Consider the following 20,412-nt stretch of genomic DNA (forward strand, 5'->3'; position numbering starts at 1 on the left):
AAAAGGAAGTAGCCTGAACAGTATGCCAGAGAAGAAAGCTAAACTATGCGGTAACCCTAATGCTAAAAAAATGTCTCTTGTCAGAATTCTTTTGGTAATTACATTACAACGTATTGGGGCCGCTAGTGTGGCTGCTGACTTTGAGTTGTGTTTTCCGGTAGTCTGAGAGAAGGGTTACCTTTACATTTTATTGTATCAAAGCATTTCTCAGCAAAACATTCCATCTCTTCACCAAGAAGACAGACAAAGTGAAATCCTAAAAAGTGCTTTTGGGAAAAAAGTTGGTTTTCATACATAAGCATTGTTTCACATGTTTGCTTTTATTTACAGTTTATATTCAAGATGTAAAAACCTGCAATCCACATTTTCATGTGACTGAAAAATCACATAAATAGATAGAAGTATTGGTTCACACAGTTTACAAAAAAACACTTTTGAACAATCTCACCTCAAGGTCCAATTAGTTGCTGTTCTGGAGCTTTTGATCATGATCTTCCTCAGCATATGAAGTTTGCTCAGTTGTTGGATTTGATGTCCAAACATTCAAGGACATGGACAACAAGCCCTTAAAGTCCCCAGAAAGGTTTTATCTTAACATATTACATGAAAACTGGACAAACTCTATCTGCCTTTTTTATCAAAGGCTCCAGAGCAGCTCTAATATACCTTGATTGCTTTCTAAACTGCTGGTTTCCAAGGTCAAGGATAAATCTTCACTCTCTTCAAAATATATATTGTTCTGAGTTACCCCTTGTGGTACCTATCCATGCAGATAACTTCAGGTTTATGTGCCCAGATTTTGAGATATCTGTCTCTGAAAGTTCTGCTGCAACACCAAATCAATGGAGGTGAACAGGATTTTGATAGTGCTGCCATCTGCATTTAAAAACTAAATATAGACATTTTCAACATCAGCAACGACAAGAATTCAAAAGACTTCACTGTGATCAGTTTTCAAAGGAACTATATTTTCAGTAGAAAGAAGATGCAATGAAACCTGTTCACGGTGACGTATGTAAAGTCATTAAGTGGGAGTCCCATTGACATGTGACTTCTTAATATCATCATAAGTCAAAATCAAGCTGCTATACATTTTACAAATAAGACAATTCAAAAATACATGAGGTTGAGGATGAGGTTGGCGATATTATATATATTTTTTATTGTCAACAAATTCCTTGAAAAGACCAAAACCAACTCAAGACTTCCTTCTTTAATGCAGTCTTTGCAAAATGCTTTGTTTGGGTCTCGTAAGGCAGCAATGATCCCAAGTATTTCCCTCCCCACTCCTCCTGGTACCTGCTGAAATGTTTTTTTCGTTTTGGCTGGCTGTTCCAGGTCCCAGGACACCAGGCTCCACGTCAGTGATGGATGGTTTATTTTCCCTTTGGAATTTTTCAATTTGTGGGACTACAGTACACGGCTGAAAAAAAACTACAACAGCCATAATGAATGTAGGCTATAGACATATAACAGTGCCCATCTGTGGGCAACACCAAAAATAATCACAATAATCAGTATCGCATGTTTTATCAGGCTATAACTAATCAAAACTCAGGGTTAGCCTTATTTTTGGGACAAACAGGAAAGGACTCTGGACAACTGCTTGTAATTCCTTACTGTCCCGAATTTTTCTGAACGTTGAGTCCCCCTACATTCACTGTTGGTTTTGGTCTTTTCATGGCAAACTAAAAAGCCTTGTACTTGTTACTTTCAAAAAGAACAAACACTTTCAATATAAAGACAGATGTCTTTTCACACAATTCAACTCACTTGATAACACATTTTTCTGTGTCTGCAAGCGCTACGGTCATATTCACCCTGCTATAACTTCATCTGTAAACACCTTGACTTACCGGTATTATCATATCGACCCAGCTTCCTCCCTGATAAGATCTTAGCAACATTATCAAACCTATCAAAAGAAAAACGTAGCTTACTGCAGAGATGACCACATACAGCATTTGTCTCTGTGTGGGAACCAAAATAAATCAATAAACAGATCATGGATTAGTGCCTTCATTCTTGAGGACGGTGGCTTTCCTCTTTTCCTACAACTCTACTTGTTCTTTCCTATTAGATTTCCTACTCGCTGCATGAATCTTCCCAGTTTGTTGTCAGTGCCACTTTGCGTCTCATACATTGGATAACCAGAGTCATGATTGTTCGGGGAAGAGCCTCTGTCTTTCTCTGAGGGCAACATGCTTGCCCCTGTCATTGATTTGTCCTGAGGAATACTGTCAGCGCTAAGATAATATTCAAATCGACTGTAGACTTTATCTCTTCTGGTGTGATAGAGAGTCGCTGCCTCGTCGTCCAGAGTGTTCCTTGCGCCTCGGTCCGGCTCTCCTGCTGGATTCTGCTTTTTTTTGCTTGAACGCTGAGGAGACAGTCTTTGGAATGGAGATTTATGCTTCTCTGTCTCCGGTTGACTACCGAGAGAGCTCTGCGACCTGGAGATGCTCGGCGATTGACCTTTCTTTGTCGTTTGCTCTGGCGCAGGTGCCTGTGAATGGTCTGCTCTGAGTGGTTGTTTTGATCCTGAGTGATTCTGCGACGATCTCAGTGAGGCCTTTCTTTGGAGTGACTTCTCGTCTTTTTTGGATGCTTTGTTTTCGTCTGAGGAAAGCATCGAATATACTTTCATTCTCAAGGAATTCTTCCTCTGAAGGGGTGGTTCCTCGCGCTGTGTGTGCTTTTTTTCCATGTGAGTACTCTTAGCTTCGACGGCATGCTGAGGTCCTGTAGAAGTGTTTAAGATTTTTGGGGCAGTTTGTATCTCATTGGATATTGATTTCATTCCTTCTCTTGGAGCAGGTGAGCCTGAACTGTTGGCTGCCTTACCTACAGAACCATGTCTTCCTTTGGCTTGATCCTGGCGCTGTGATTCAGCAGGTACGCTGGATTTCACAGTGTTCTCCTTTGGAACAGCTTTCTTGTCTTTGCGAATCTCCTCATTTTCTTCTTTAAATGCAGCTGAGTCCGAACTGTTGACACGTGAACTCTCTTTCTCTTCAGGGATCTCACTCAAAGACTCCATCGCTCTTGGGTGTTGGAGACCGCTGGGATGCAAATGAGAGAGCTTGAGCGATGGATCGTTTAGTTTCATATCTAAATCGGCAGCTGAGGTTGTCCTGGAAAGAGGCTCGTGCCAGTCATACGTCTGCGTTGTCTTTCGATCTTGAACCATTGTGACGTCATAGTGAGAGGCAGAGCGGTGGCCATCAGTGAAAGTTTGCTCTCTTTTGTTGCCTCCTTTATTTGGCTCACTGTCTCTGGGGTTGGCTGGTTCCAGGCTGCAACCTTTTTCTGTATTTGGCTCCAATTCTGCCACACTCTGCCGCATGTCCAGACCTCTTAATAAGGACACAAATTTAGGTCTTTCCACAGTCGGATACATAGACCTCAATGACTCTTGGCTCTGCCTGAGATTGCTGTACTCCTGCAGGCTGAGCCTCTTCTGCCTCAATTCCTCCATCCTGGACTTTATGTCCCTCGACCTGCTGTGAATCAGCTGTGACTGTTGCTCATTTAAGCCTGTGTGGCTACTATACGGAGATGGCATTGGGGATAATGCATCGTATGATGCATCTAGAGGCACGCCGCTGTCATTAAAGTACGTGTCTATCTTCCACCTGTTGAGTGATGTTTCAGAGTTGAACGGTATCAGATTCTGGTCCGCTCCATAGCGAGTCTGGTGCCTAATGTGTTGCTGAGACATCCTGTTTGTTAGCAGCGAGTCGCCGCCCCCCCTCACGTTAGGTGCTGTCTTCTCGGGAGAAACAGGGACTCCGATGTTCTTGGTCCCCATCCTTAACCGAGTCATGGAGTTTATATTCTGCAGTTCTCCGCCATAGCTGTGTCCCCGCACCAGATTTCCCATGTCGAAACAGTGAGATTGATGCAGCCTCTCCTGCACGCTCAGGCCCCTGGTCATCATGGCGGCATTGTTAAACCTGTCATCCTGAGCACTCCTCATGCCGTGCATTACTTTGGGTCTCGTGTGAATTTGGTGGAGGGAAAGCTGGCTGGAATTTGGGCTCTGCAGGCCCACAGTGTCTCTTAGGGGCAGGACAGATGACTTCTCCCTGGACAGAACTACAGGAAGTGAGGAGCGAGCGTAGAGTCTTCGAAACTCCTCGTCATAAGAGCCAACCAGCTGACCTGTGATCACCAGGACCATGCTGAGGTTGATCTTCTCAAACGACCACGTGTAGCTGAAAAAGAAAACGCCGACACGTTACAAAGTGTTCATGTTATGATGGTCAGCTCTCAATATGCCAATTATAAGCCGGGCTAGCAGGCTTGTCAAGAAACATAGCGATGCAATGGATGCTGTCATTTATTTGGAAATCCCTTTTTGCTATGTAGGATCCAGACTTGCTACTGACTAGCTACTATTACTACTTGTAGCTTTTGCCAGGATTGCTTGAGCTAGCAGGAAGACGCAGAGTTAGCTGACCTTTCAACTTGCCAGGCAGATATGTTTTCCTAAAAATGTGGTCACACTACGGCTGAAACCAACGATTATTTTCTTTGTTGATTAATCTGTCGATTATTTTCTGAATTAATTAATTAGTTTTTTGGTCTATAAAATGTCCGAAAATGGTGAAAGATGTTGATCAGAAAAATGTCTTGTTTTGTCCACAACTCATTGATATTCAGTTTACTGTCACAGAAGAGTGAAGAAACTAGAAAAATATTCACATTTAAGAAGCAGAGCTTTCTGTAAAGCAGTATCTCTGGCCGTATGACGTTGTTGACATTTTAAAAGTTTTTTTAGAACAAAAAAAGCGACTTTAAAAAAATCTAACACCCAGCTGTGTGTATTTTATTTGCCTCCCCTTTCGAATGCAACATTCAAATTACTAGACAAAAAATGATACCCTGAGAAGAGTGGATTTTGAAGGGTATAGCTCCATAGACCTCCATTCATTCTACACTTGCCCGTGAGCGCCCCCTATATGGAACCAGAGTGGAACTGCAACCAGTTCAGGAGCCGGAAGTTTCCCGAGAGTGGAAGTTCTCCCCTTATTAGACATTCTCTGTCTCTACTGTCTGCTGTCTTCATACTGAACTCTGCCCACCGACACCCCACGCACATACCCATCAACCACCCCTGGACTGAACCAACTACACTTACCTGAAATGCACTGTAAATCATTCCTCTTGCACTACTGTACATATTGTATAATCGCTGTACATATTGTATAAGCCCTCCAACACTCAATTTTACAGTTTGCACCACAGTACATACTGTATAGTTATTCAATCTGTATTAACATATTCATAGCCTGTTCATAGCCTGTACATAGCTGTAGTAATAAGACACATATCTATATACTTAAATATCATTCATACCTTGCACTCTGTATATACTGTAGCATATATACTGTTATTTATTCATACTGTAGCACATGTTATTTAATTTGTTATTTAATCACAGCTTAAGCACTTCTGGTTAGACACTAACTACATTGCGATGCTCTGTACTTGTGACATGTGCAATGACAATAAAGTTGAATCTAATCTAATGCATCTGATCTATTTTGATTTAATTGTAGGGGAATACATGTGAAAAGGAATACACCCTTCAGCATGACCAGACAGGCCTTAAAGGAACACGCCGACTTATTGGGAATTTAGCTTATTCTCCATAACCCCCAGAGTTAGACAAGTCGATACATACCCTTCTCATCTCAGTGTGTGCTGTAATGCTGTCTGACGGCTCCAGCGGCATCAGGCCAGCACAGAACATGCAGGTGAATGGTTCCAGCAATCCTACTGCTCCGAATAAGTGACAAAATAACGCCAACATGTTCCTATTTACATGTTGTGATTTATAGAGTCAGTGTGTACAAAAAACAACGTAACATGAGACACAGCTGTCTTCTAACTGTAAACAAACCGGGAACTATATTCTCAGGCGGAAGAATATAGTACTTGGGCGGAGTGATAAGCTTGCTTATCACTCCGCCCAAGTACTATATAGCCTTATTTTGTCACTTTTGTCACAATTCGGAGCAGTAGGCTAGTTGGAACCATTTACCTGCAGGATCTGTGCTAGGCTAAGCTAATGTTGGAACCGTCAGACAGCGTTACAGCACGCACGGAGATGAGAAGGGTATGTATCGACTTGTCTTACTCTGGGGTTTACGATGAATAAGTTAAATTCCCAATAAGTCGGCGTGTTCCTTTAACACACAAGGGGAAAACAAATCCAGGAAGACCCAGGAAAAGCTGGAGAAGAACGTCTGTGGAGGCGGAACGACATTATCCTGTAAGGAAACAGAGAAGATCTCCCAACACCGAACCAGCTGGAGAAAGTTCATCCATGCTCCCCAAAGAGCATAATGGGTTAAATGATGACGTGTAAAAAAGGGTAAAGGCAGGACTGACTCACCTGTATGTTCCATACATCACTGTTCTGCAGTCCACCATAAGGAATCTTTGCTCCAAATCTCCATGGAACTTCACCCCGGACTGACACTGATACTGCTGACCCTGAACCGTCCGAACACGAAGGTTCTTGATCAAACAAAAAGCACAATTTCACCTAAATTATTTGGAATGTTTTTTGGAAACTTTGGAATCTCTGCTGTAATTTAAAATACAATTATTTCAGGGTTTGGCTAAACACTGTGCCTTTGTAATTACTGACTAACTGGTTAGCTTAAGTTTAAAAATGTAAAATGTATCCTAAAAATACAGCCCATCAGTCTAAGACAATAAATACATGTACCGGTTTAGAAATCTCCAGCTAATTATGGCTGCATATCAGTTTATTCCTCTTTTGACTTTTGGGATTTTATTTTATTTATACTTCAGCTTGTTTATGAACAATAAGTAATTCTTTCTTTTTAAAAACCCTAGTTAAACTTTCTGACCTTGTGTTCTTTAACTGCTGCACTGGAAAATAACAAGTCTGATTTTAAATACCTTTGTATCATTTTAGACTGTTATTTAACTTTTAAAAAGCATGTTAAAAAGGTGGCTAATACCATCAGATATAATCTGGCTAACTTTAGACACATAAGGCCATATCTAACCACAGAGGCAGCCAAACGTTTTATGCATGCCATGATCTTTTCCCACATATCATACTGTATCACAAGCTGGTCCCAAGCAAACATGACAACTCTTAAACCAATAGAAACCCTTTATAAGCAAACTTTAAAAACAATAGATCAAAAACCTATCAGCTATCACGTCATATCACTACTAAATACAACTTATTTAATTTTGGCAGTTTTTTACATTATCTAGATGCCTGCCTAATTTTCAAAATATTGCATGGGTTTGCACCACCACCACTGAGTGAATGAATATAACAGAAGAACAGCAGTGGCAGGGCAACTAGGGCAGCCACCAGGGGAGACTCTGTGTTGTACACTATAGACGTAGTAAGTTCTCAGTACGGCCTCTAATTATTGGAACTGCCTTCCTAGTGAACTCAGAGAAAGCACCAGCTATCTATTATTAAAAACAACACTCAAGAGATGGATTAAATGGATTAATCATCAATAGTTGGTTTACCTCATCCTAGGTACTGCTCCTTTTGTATTGTACTTATTTTTAATTTTTTTGTCACTCTCTCTTTTCTCTTCTTTCATATTTCTTAATTTTCTATCTTTCTTGCATTCTTTTTTTTTATTAATGTAATATGATGATGTGTTAACCTCCCAAGGGACTACAGATGAAAATTAGCTTTTTTGCTGGCACATTTACATTTTGAGTTTTTGACCCATTTGACCGTCCTCCGGCGCGCTTTGGAGGAGGGTCTGGCAAAGCGAGACTACTGACAGAGTGCAACAGGTTCAAGTGCATGAACAAATGTCCAGTATAAGGCTTTCAAGTAGAAGTTCACCACAAGGTTGTGTCCTGTGCCCTTTAGACTGTTGGAACGAAATTAAAATCTGGATGGCTAACAATTTCCTTCAGTTAAATGATAACAAAACTGAAGTTATTGTCTTTGGTCCTTCAAAATCCCAAACTGCCATCCCTGCCGACCTTGGTCACCTTGCCCCCTATGTTAAACCCCATGCACGTAACTTGGGTGTTATTTTAGGGCGTTATCACACATGAAAGTCTGAACCAAGGTCCGGACCAAGGTTCATGTTTTTGTTACATTGTATACATTTGATCCGGTAAGTTGTGGTTTCACACTGCAGTTTTGCAAGCGCACTAAAGATCTATACGTGACAAACCTACGTCCTGCCGTCATCACATACGTGAGCTACGTCTCCAGATACTTCTAACTGATTGGTTTGTTGAAGGGCTTCCTCGTCCTCTCATATGCTCTCTCTGTGTCGGAGTTTTTCCAACTGACTGCTGCTCTCCCCGTACTGACTGCTGCTCTCCCCCTACTGACTGATGCTCTCCCCCTACTGACTGCTGCTCACCCCCTACTGACTGCTGCTCTCCCCCTACTGCCGCGGCCCTTTTTGTTTTGTTGTGATGTTGAGAAGCAAGACACGGGAACTTTCTTTCTGGAGCATTTATTCAGAGACAAACTGAAACCTACGCTGTACATTTACCACTTAACAAATAAACTGCTGATGTATTCTCTGCTCTGATAGCCGACAGCTGTCTTCTGTGAACGCATTCACCTTCACTCTCTCTCACTAAGCACCTTAAAGGAGCTTCCCCAGTCTTGTAACACAAGGAGAGCCTGCCAGAGCTTCTTGTATTTGGTCCAAAAGTCCGAACCATCCAAAAAATGCTTTCACACTATAAACGAACCGGACCATGGTTCAGTTTGGTCCGGACCGAGACCACCTCTTTTTATCGGACCAAAATTTGGTCTTTTGATCCGGACCGCGGTCCGGGGGAGGTTTCACACATGTAATTTTGGGTCGGATCAAACTAAAAAGTCCGAAAGTCCGGACCAAACGAGGTATGTGTGAAAACGCCCTTAGACTCCCATCTTAACCTGGAGAAGCAAATATCTTCTGTGGTAAAGCCCAGTTTTTACCAACTAAGGGCGTTTTATTGTTTATTAACAGGTTATGTACCGCAGTCATTTAAAGTAGCTGTGATAAAACCTCTTCTGAAAAAACCCACCCTCGATCCTGAGGTCTTAGCAAACTATACACCTATATCTAACCTTCCCTTTCTATCCAAGATCCTTGAGAAGGTGGTTGCTAATCAGTTATGTGATTTTCTACATAGCCATAGTTTATTTGAAGACTTTCAATCAGGATTTAGAAAGCATCATAGCACAGAGACGGCACTGGTGAAAATTACTAACGACCTTTTAACTGCTGCAGACAAAGGATGTCTCCATTCTTGTTTTACTAGATCTTAGTGCTGCATTTGACACTATTGACCATTCAATCCTGTTACAGAGATTGGAACACTTGGTTGGCATTAAAGGAATTGCTCTAAGCTGGTTTAAGTCCTATTTCTCTGATCGATCTCAATTTGTTAATGTTAATGATAAATCCTCCAAGTACGCTAAAGTTAGCCATGGGGTTCCTCAAGGCTCAGTGCTTGGACCAATTCTATTCTCCTTATATATGCTTCCTCTAGGCAATATTATTAGGAAACACTCAATTAACTTTCACTGTTATGCGGATGACACCCAATTATACTTGTCAATCAAACCAGACGAAACCAGTCAGCTAGCTAAATTTCAAGCGTGCATTAAAGATATAAAATCCTGGATGACCTATAATTTTCTGATGTTAAACCCTAACAAAACTGAAGTTATTGTACTGGGACCTAAACACCTCAGAACCTCATTATCTAAAGACATAGCTACTCTGGATGGTATTGCCCTGGCCTCCAGCACTACTGTGAGAAATTTAGGAGTTATTTTTGATCAGGATATATCCTTTAATGCCAATTTAAAACAAACCTCAAGAACAGCCTTTTTTCATCTTTGTAACATTGCCAAAATTAGGAATATCCTGTCTCAAAACGACGCTGAAAAACTAGTCCATGCATTTGTTACGTCCAGGCTGGACTATTGTAATTCCCTACTGTCAGCTCAAATAAGTCCCTTAAGACTCTCCAGCTGATCCAGAATGCTGCAGCGCGTGTTCTCACAAGAACTAAGAAAAGAGATCATATTTCTCCTGTATTAGCTTCTCTGCACATGCTTCCTGTTGAATCCAGGATTGAGTTTAAAATCCTTATCTTGACCTACAAAGCTCTAAATGGTCTAGCACCATCATATTTAGAAGAGCTCCTAATATCCTATTGTCCCACTAGAGCACTGCACTCCCAGAATGCAGAGTTACTGGTGGTACCTAGAGTCTCTAAAAGTAGAATGGAGCAAGAGCCTTCAGTTATCATGCTCCTCTCCTATGGAACCAGCTCCCGATCTGGGTTCGGGGGGCAGAAACTGTAATTGCTTTCAAGAATGAACTTAAAACTCTTCTATTTGATAAAGCTTATAGTTAGGGAGTGAGGAGTTGCAGTGTTCACCTAACTGGCCCACCTGCTTCTCTTCATAATAGTTAGATTAATAATACATAACAAAGTAGAGGGAGGCAGGCCAGCCAAGCCCGATCCGGCAGGGGGAGAGTTCTAAGCCCGAAAAAGCTACCTCTCCTTATGACCTGTCTCTCTTAGTTACGCTGTTATAGTTACGCTGTTATAGTTCTAGACTGCCGGGGGACTTCCTTCCTTCCTTTGACACACTGAGCTGCTCTCTCCACTCCCTTTCTATTACTATTACTATTACTATTTGTGTGTATCCTGTCCCAGAAATGCTTGTTACTAATCCTAGCTTCTGGGGAGTTTACTTCCCGGAGTCCTTATGTTTTTTCCCCCAGCGTATTTCCTTGGAGAACGTTGGCACCAAGATCGTGGTTCCAGCTGTCGCCGTGGTCCTGCTGCACTCCCTGCCGAGCTCAGCGGTGCCCTGCAATGTCATGCTGCTTCCTGCTGAACCCTGCAGCTTCCCGCTACATCCAGTCACTGTTGCATTATTAATGTGACTACTATTGCCACTGTTCACTGCTTGCTCTTGAGGGAATTACTGTAATTGTTGGAATTGTTGGGGCTTTGTAAATTATAGAGTGTGGTCTAGACCTACTCTATCTGTAAAGTGTCTCGAGATTACCTATGTTATGATTTGATACTATAAATAAAATTGAATTGAATTGAATTAACTGCTTTAATTGAATGGTGCGATGAGGACTTCCTGGATCTTAATGTGTGAAAAACCGAGGAGTTAATCATTGATTTTAGGCGGATTAAGCACACACCAAAAGTAAGCATATTATTTATAATAAAAATGTAAAAATTGTTGATCTTGGCACTGTGTTCAACTCTCGCAAGTTCAACGTAAACACAGATCTGATCGTCAAGCGGGGTCAACAAAGAATTTATTTAATGCCTAAGCTTTTTATTTTAATGTCTGTGATACTATTTTATTCAACTTTTATCAATCTTTTGTTGAATGCCTTCTAACGTTCTATTTTATCTGCTGGTTTAGTGGGTTGTCAGTGAAGGACAAGAACAGCCTAAACGGCAAAGTGAAGCCTCAGGATTGTTGGAGTTCAACGGAGGGACATGGGCTCCCTTAGGGAGAAACAGGTGGCTGAGAAAGCAAAGAAACTGCTCAGCCAACCAGACCACATCTCTACAGAGTTCTCTCTAATGCCTTCGGGCGGGCGGTGTACTGTGCCTCCGAAGAGAACTAACCGCTATTTCAAGGCTGTTGTTGTTGTTGTCCTGTCCCCATATATTTTTTATATGTTTCCTCTGCCATCTTTTTTGTTTAGTGAGTGTTCGTTGGAACTGTCTGAGAGGCTGCAAGTGAATTGTCCATTGGGATTAATAGTGTCTGAACACACACACACACACACACACACACACACACACACACACACACACACACACACACACACACACACACACACACACACACACACACACCCTTTGTGATACCCGACAAGATGAAACCTGTGAGTCAGTTTCTCTGGTATTTTGGGTTGCTGGTATTTTATTGTGGCTAGTGGCTAAGCAATTTCATCACAAAGCCATCAATGTTTACTCTGATGACTTGTTTTAGGACTGTTTAAACATCGTCCTAATTCTGCTCAACAGGAAAATCCAGCCACGCTAACAGATCTGCCCTACGGCTGGTGATGTTGTCTCGTATGATAATGACAGAAACGCCTGCAGCGGAGAAACGCTGGCAAATGACAGCGTTTTCACGAGGGTGTGGAGCAAATGTCAGACTTAATCCACTAAATGCTCCTGCCAATAGAAGAAAAGGTCATGCCACAGGCAAAGCTTCCTCCGGCAGGAAACATCGATGGAATAGAAATCTACAAACGTACAGCTGAAGGAGTGAGGAGATCATGGGTTGTTTTCTTACCCGAAAAATGTCAGAAAATGTCCAAATGAGATCATATTTAACAAGTTGTTGTGTTCATTGTCTACTTTTGTGTGTGGCGGGGTGCCTGGATAGCTCACCTGGTAGAGTGTGCGCCCCATGTATAGAGGCCCAGTCCTCACTGCAGCGGCTGCAGGTTCAATTCCAACCTGCAGCCCTTTGCTTCATGTCATTCCCCTTTCATGTCTAAGCTCTCCTATCAAATAAAGGCCTAAAATGCCCCCAAAAAAATACTTTTGTGAGTGGTACACATTTTCTAAATCTGTTTTTTGTAGGCTGCCTAGATCAGATAACATTGGAATCAACAAGCCATTAAGATTTAGCTCCCCTTCCTATTTACATTCAGACTCATTAGAATATACCCCCCCTCCCCCCATCTAGGGGTAGCTGTGGCTTTGACCAATTGTCTACCAATCGGAAGGTCGGAGGTTTGATCCCCTGCAGTCTACATGTCAAAGTTTTCTTGGAGATACTAAACCCCAAATTGCTCCCGATGCTGCGCCATCATGAATGTGTGTGAATTGTTCATCTGATGAGCAGCCTTGTCCACCAGTGTATGACTGTGTGTATGAATGGGTAAAATGGTGCCTGTAGTCATTTGCGTTTTTTGGCAAGGGCGAAGGGGCAAAAACAAAATCCTCAAAGTGGTTTTCTACTGTATTATCTATCAATTCAACCTTGTGTGGGATTGGCAAATTGGCACCCCTGCTTGCTGAGAAGGTACCGTGCACACTACACAGAGAAGCTGTGAGGGGAAAGGGGAAAGGGGAGCGGGGGACAGTTTACCTATGGGTTGAATGGGTTGCTGGGCATAGGCGCCGATACAGTTGGCGCTCTGCTAATAGACCTTTTTTCACGGCAGACATGTTGACATGTCATAGTAGGAAAAGCATAGGTGTATTCAAAACCATTAATGATGGCTACATCCCACTTAGGAGAGGCCCTGGTATTAAACCATTACTGATGGCTGCATTCCACTTAGGAGAGGTCCTGGTATTGTGCATGCTGACTCACTGAAATATCTTACTGGGACACTTGATGGAATTGAGCCATCGTTAAGGTTATCAATGTCAGCTGTGCTTTTCCTACTATGACAAGTCAAAATGTCTGCTGTGAAAAAGGTCCATACTGAGCACCCACGAAGCTAAACTTTTCATCTCCAATCCTATCCTGAGTTGAAAGATTCTGCACAAAATATGACAGTATAAGTTATCAGAACTTAAAATAAATATACACTATAATATAGGAATTCTGCAAAATTCTGCAATTTTGTATTTTTTTTTTGTTTTCTCGGAGGGGGGTCTCACCCTGGATGTAATTCCATGTAGAACCGCCAGTGCATGTAGTGTGTAAAGTACTTTGAGCGGTCATAAAAAATAGAAAAGCGCTTTATAAATGCAGTCAATTTACCCATCTGAATATCTCAAAAACTAAAATATTCTTTCATTAAAGTAGAATAAGGCTTGAAATGAGGTATATGAGGAGTGGAGGGCTCCACTTGTTTTCCAAATGTAGATTTGTTTTGCTGAAGTATCTGCCAACATGGTGGTTAATCCAACGTTAAGCCCCTGTGTGCTTTGTTTATGCTTGCCTGCAGTCTCAACAGTTCTCAAACACAAAAAGTAAATAATAGTCCCAATATTTAAAATGGTGATACCACCTTTTCAAGTCTGATGTTAAATGGATATTTCTCACCTTGAGGTCTTGAATGTTGACGCCCACCCTGTGTGACATGGTGAGGAAACTCTTGAACTGGGCTTCATCCAGGAGGATGTAGACTACCACTCCCCTCAACGTGGCAGTGATGATCTCTTTGAAAATATCGACATCAGTGAACACGTCCATCGCTATGGCAATAAACTGGAGGCAAAATAAACAGTGGAAACACTTTGAATACGGAAAACAACTTCACATTTATTCGGGCTTAAAAAAAAATGTCTGAGGAGTCAAAGTTAGGACTTTTCCACATGTTGATCTCCCAAATAGAAAAAGCCGTTTGTACAAATGGGGATTTACCTAATAAAACACATACTGGTAGTTTAACCCTCTAATATGGATCTTAAGACTTAATATGTTCTCAAGCCCCCCTAAATTTCATCTCAGCCCCCTAAAAATCATAATAATAAACTATTTAAAAAAAAAAGATTTTAATATATTTTTTTGTGCTTTTCTTGGTGCTTCAAGTGAGAGTTTGCGAACAAACAAACAACAACAAACAATTACAGGTTCAAAGGTCTTGAAACCGGTTTAATATCCTGAGTCACTGTCTCCGATGCTATGCACCTGTAACCCAGTCAAGGAAAGGGTTAACAGAAACCTAGTGTTGGCCAATCGGAGGAGGTTATGGTGCCAGACTCCCGCCTTTGGCTGAGTCTCTATTTGATCTGTCAGAGGGAGAGCAGGAGACGGTTTTAAAGTTTAACGTTGGTAGTCCCCAGAGAAGAAGTTGGTCCTTTCATGGCGCAGATTAGAACCCAAATTGAAACGTTAGCAACTTAAATAGCTGAATGTTAGAACATTATGTCAAATTGGTTGTTATTACTGTGATTTATAAAGTGTCCGGTTTAGTTCCATCATAGTGTTAATAGTGTCAAAAAACGTTAGCTGACGTTGTTGTTCAGAAGCTAGCTCAGAGATTATCGGCTAATGAAATTAATGATTTAGCAGGGGGGGGGTTAACACTTTTGCAAGGCACTGTATCCATGTCACATTCTCATTAGGGGCTGAGCCCCCCCTAAAGGTCTGATCCTAGAACCGCCCCTGGTAAATGATAAAGAGGAATGGTTCTCTGAGGGGAAAAAAGCACGGCTGCAATTAAGTCTAAAACTGATTTATGGTATGTGTCTTGATAATGATTAAGACTGGATTTTACACATTGTCCACAGTACATGTACTGTGTGCATTGAGCAGCTACACTGAATGCATCATTTTCAGACGGTGAATATCTGTGGAATGGAAGTCCATTTCCTGCACACTCACAAAGACACACATGTTCTGAATTATTATTTTCATCTCTGGAGACAACGAGCCGGTTGTTGTCACAACGTGTGGAGCTAAACATTGAGAACATTCAAGCTGAGACACGCTGGCTGCTTAATGTCATGTGTCTGGAAGTAAAACACGGCCTTCGTGTTAACCTTTTCCCATGAAAAACTCCTTTTACACGAGTGAATTAACTTTTCGTCTCTGAGCAGAGTGTGCATGTGTGTGTGCGCGTGCGTGCAGGTGTGTGTGGAGTAATATGCACTCTAGTGTTTGAACTTTAAGATATATGTACCTCACGCTGTTGGAAGATGTTTTATGATTTGTTCTTGTAACTGGAGTGTTATCCCATCACTCCATTTCTGAGGTCTTCTGGCTTCCTGTCCCTCAAAGAATTGAGTTCAAAATACTATTGTTATGGTTTATAATGCACTGAATGGTTTATTTCTGATCTGCCGCTACATTATGAACCACCCAGACCTCTCAGGTTATCTGGGGGCAGGTCTGCGTTCTGTCATCAGGGTCAACATGGAGGAAGCAGCGTTCAGTTTTCATTCACCACTTATGTGGAACCAACTCGCAGAAAACTGCAGGTCGTCACTGCAACTCTCAGTTCTTTTACATCAAGGCTGGAGACTTCTTTTTGATGCTGCCTTTTAAGTAAATGTTCATTTCCTACACTGCACTAACTTTTATTCTTGTATGTCATACCTATCTTATTCTATGTTTAGCTGCTTTTATCTTCTCTTTGACAGATGTTTTTAATTGTTATTAACTGATCTTTAATGTTTTATGTGAAGCACTTTGAATTGCCTTGTTGAAATGTGCTATACAAATAAAGCTGCATATAATAAAGGCAGTATACTGTATAAATATATATATATATATATATATATATATATATATATATACATACAGTATATATATATATATATATATATATATATATATATATATATACCTCATTTATGTTATTTTTTAGTTTTTGTTATATTTGACCTGTTGCCTCTTTTAGGTTTACATTTAACAGTTAAAAACCAGCAAGCAAAATCTTCAACTTCCAGTTTAGCAAGTGATTAGTGTTTTATCCCAATGAGTAAGAGCGTCTGCGGGACAGAGCAGGCCTGACCTTCAGGAGTGCGGGAGGCTGCGTTGTAACACGTGTAATCCAACACACCTTCCACAGTTCCACAGATTGAGTCAGATGAAGAGTACCTATTCAGCTTTCGTGATACGTTTCTGCATGTTTTATTTGAACGGAGCGATCATCTTTGTGAACGTAATTGTCTCAGAACAATTATTATTATCATATAACTCTTTAAAAATGACAGACTCTTAAAAAGAAACAGCTGCCATCTGATCTGTCATCATGAACGCCCCTAACCTCCCCTAAAAGTGGACTATTCTGCAGGAATGGTTCGAGATGTTTCTCATCAGATGTTTTTTTTCTGCTGTGAACACTCTAAACCAGGGGTTCCCAACTGGTCAAAACTGCACAAAATGAGATATTTAACTTCTATGCATATCTTTGCATTCAGAGCACATAAGAAAGAAACTGAGGAGGACCATGACAAATGCATGTATGAAAGGGGATAAAATAAATAAAAACGAGATGTTTTCACCTAACCTGTCATTTGTGGAAGTCAATGAGACCGTTGGGCATGTGCTTGACTCTTGAGTTTCAAAGTCTGGGGTGAAAGTAGACGGAGTAAAGCGTGATTAATGGTCCTGCGGAGGCTTCATGAAGAGCGTCGATCTCTTAGCAGGGTGATCAACTTTGGAGCGAAACCGACTCTAGAGTCATAGTAGTAGAAGTGTCTCCCCTTTTCTGACCACGGTGGGGAGTCTGGAGCAGGAGAAGTTAACCCTCTCCTTGATTTCATGTTGTTTATGGAGAAGGAGAACCAGCAAGCGAGTTGGGGGGAAATGTAGTCTATATCCATGACGTTCCACTTCCGGGATTGCTCCGGTGCCGCAGGAAATTCCGCCGGATGCATGTCTTTTCGCCGATGTCTGTCCCCTTCCGCTTTCTTAGTGTTGGAATTCTAACCTCCGGTGGATTTGTGAGGACTATGGTTAACTGCTCCTCAGATCTCTGCAGGGTAAATCCAGACAGCTAGCTAGACTATCTGTCCAATCTGAGTTTTCTCTCACACGGCTAATTTACAGAGGTTCTGTGCGGCGCTTAGCGCCGACCATGACGATTGTGATTGGTTTAAAGAAATGCAGATAAACCAGAGCATGTTTTTCTCCCATCCCGAAATGCTGTGTGGACTAGCCAGACCCTCCTCCGTTCCGCAGAGTGTGGATGGTCTGGCAAAGCGAGACTAGGGGAATGCAACACTACCAAGCCACAGCCGAGCGACGTGCGACACCACGACGTGTTGTTACATTTTTTCTAGAGGTGCACGTCAGGCTACGGCGTAGGGTCCGATGTAGGTACGTACGTAGCCACGGCGTAGATTTTACGCAGAAGTATAAACCACGTTTTACTGTCAAATCATGCTCCATGTTCAAGTTGTTTCTCTGCTTTGACTTTTTTATGTATTGACCAGCTGTTCAAGACCCAAAAGTGGGTCCCGCTAGTTGAGAATCAAATTGAATTCACAGCAAGCAATCCAACAAGCAAGTAAAATTATTCACGGGCACCTTTCAAGACTTTAGGCCGCCACTTCTCAATACTCGGATGACAGAATCACTTCCAAACTAACGTAGCCATTAGTACTCATTAAATCAGAACCAATTACAAAGTAGTTGTGAAACTGCAGGAGGCTTCTTTTATGTTATTAAAATTAAGAGAATGAATGACAAAGTTTTTTGTTCTTGACAGATGGAAAAAAATCCTTTTAGTTAAATACAGTTAAGCCAAAAGCGTCTGTATTTGAGTTTGGAGTGACAGTATGTTGTACTATACTACAAATCTACCCAGTGCAAAGTATCTAAAATTGGCTCCACATTGACAGTGATAAAAACATCATAATTCTTCTATAATAATATTGGACTTTGAACCTTTGATACTTTAAGTACATTTTATCCTTCCTGAAAGGTGGTATTTTGGTGATGGTATTTCTACTTTTACTTAAAGGGGAACTACGGCCATTTCCAAAATTCATATACGTTATTCCTATGGTCCAATATATTATTGGTAAACATTAACAACTCTCTCCCAAATCCAAAAACTAGAGTGCTAAAACTCAAATATGTGATTTCATCAAGTAAAGTGGGGAACTTCTCCAGGACAATGAATTTGGAAAGATGTTATAGATGAAAACATGGGGAATGTTTTGAGTATATGGGTACATTTTCTGTTTCACAACTGAAAACACTGTGCACTTAAGCACATTTGGGTAAAAAAAAAAGTCTCCCATTCATTACCTATGGAGCAGCTCCTGACCTTATATTGAATGACAACACAAGTTTGAAAGAGAGAGAGAGAGAGAGAGAGAGAGAGAGAGAGAGAGAAAGAGAAAGAATAGTTCATGTTCACAAATATTGTTTGAACTTTTCTCGGCATTGCAAATAACATGTTGGAATTCTTAATTTAGATGTTCCCCGTTAATAAGTAAAGGATCTGCGTACTAAAAGTCCTACAGAGGGTTGTGTATGCAGAGAAATATGTAGTGTTCTCTGCGAATAGCAACGCCTTTCATTGTGTGGTTGTGCTGGAGATTGACTGCTATTGTCCTCAGTGTTTCCAGTGTTTAAATATGTGTGCACCAAACACAGGAAGATTCTTATCTGCACATGTATCCCCCTGATGATTAAGATGACTCTGTCTTGCACCTTTACAAGCATTCAATTGTATTATGTTCTCACCTTCTTCGCCTCCTGTATCTGCTTGCGAACCACTTCTTTAATGGTCGGAGTGTTTTGTCTGGGCGGGTGGAACAGCAGGCTGATGTTGGTGTCCATGTCCTCCAGAGACACCTCCGGCCAGCCCAGGTCCAGGTCGGGCACCTCCTCGTCCGACTCGGTTGGGAAGTAGGTGGAGGGTCTGGCCTCGTCTGTGGCCCGTTTCCCCTCAGAGGTGTCTTCCTCCTCCACCGCTGGTAACTCTGCATTTTCCAAAATGAACAGGATCTCCTTCTCTGATAGGAAGTGGTTTATCTGCTCGGCTCGGAGGAACTCCTTGTAGGCCTCTTTGCCTCCACAGAGGAGGGCATAAATGGCCAGGCGGTAGGATTCTTTGTAATGTGGCTGGACGTAGACCACATTTTCTTCTTCTTTCAGTGAAGACAGGCAGGACAGATTGGACTCCATTAGGTGCCAGAACCCCTCTAGAGTCTCTATGCGCAACAGGCCTCTCCTTTACCTTCAGTGGGACAAATTGTGTGACTGTTAAACATGCTGTTCAGTCTAAAAACTAAACTATGATGAAGCAACAGATACTCATTGAGTGAGAACAAGCAGTTCACTTGAAGTTAAAACCTGTCCGTCAGGTGTGAATCACCACAACTAGTCTAGGTAAACAGTACAAGACTTCTTCAGTTAGCAATCCTTTAACATTATGATGAAAAACAAAAGTTCTTAAACAGACTTACTTCATGAGTGGTAAATGAAATGAAATCCTGTGCAGCGCCCTGCACTTTAAAGAAACAGCTTAAAAAAGAAACAAAGTGAAACTCTTCAGTCAGCCTTTGTGTCTGTACTCCCTGCAGCAGAACTAAGGTGTGGATCTGAACTGTCTTTATGCAAACGAATAGCTTGTTGTACCTGCCCTGTTGGTTCCATTGACAGCTCACATATTGTGCCAAGCACCGCCCCTCTCAGCTCACCTGGGTTTCAGCAGCAGGAGCAGGGTTTGTTTACCTATGCAGCTGAATTTGAGCCTGGACACAACACAATAAGTGCACATTTTTATTCAGTGCTGCAGCATGTTACCTCCTGAAATGCATTGCAAGTTTGTTATCTCCTGCCACAAAGCTTGACTGTGTCCAGTCAGTTGTACTCGATATGTTTGAATGGTCTTTGATGCGTTTAGGTTGTAGAAAGTCCTCTTTACAAATGTGTAACGTTATTTAGTTTTCTACATGAAGAAAACACTGTACAATGGTTCAACCAGACTGACAACTGAAAGG

The 20,412-nt window shown here is 41.6% G+C and overlaps 1 protein-coding gene across 1 annotated transcript; it reads right to left on the reverse strand.

Moving 5' to 3' along the window:
* Positions 1–345: 345 nt before the first annotated feature.
* Positions 346–19,249, reverse strand: LOC114548345 (protein FAM83B). Its single transcript, XM_028568241.1, has 4 exons — positions 19,151–19,249; positions 14,048–14,212; positions 6,404–6,528; positions 346–4,217 (listed from the first exon to the last, which is right to left on the reverse strand). The coding sequence occupies exons 1-4, from the start codon at positions 19,244–19,246 to the stop codon at positions 2,060–2,062; spliced, it is 2,544 nt and encodes an 847-aa protein (XP_028424042.1). The 5' UTR covers positions 19,247–19,249; the 3' UTR covers positions 346–2,059.
* Positions 19,250–20,412: the final 1,163 nt, after the last annotated feature.

The sequence above is a fragment of the Perca flavescens genome, chromosome 2 (assembly GCF_004354835.1).
Source record: "Perca flavescens isolate YP-PL-M2 chromosome 2, PFLA_1.0, whole genome shotgun sequence".
NCBI classification, from domain to species: Eukaryota; Metazoa; Chordata; class Actinopteri; order Perciformes; family Percidae; genus Perca; species Perca flavescens.

Excerpts from the sequence above, each read along its gene's own strand:
- LOC114548345 (XM_028568241.1), bottom strand. The coding sequence starts at position 19,246 with ATGGACACCAACATCAGCCTGCTGTTCCACCCGCCCAGACAAAACACT. Across the intron at positions 14,213-19,150 it reads AGATACAGGAGGCGAAGAAG|TTTATTGCCATAGCGATGGA; the intron begins GTGAGAACATAA and ends TTTTGCCTCCAG. Across the intron at positions 6,529-14,047 it reads TCAACATTCAAGACCTCAAG|AACCTTCGTGTTCGGACGGT; the intron begins GTGAGAAATATC and ends TGTTTGATCAAG.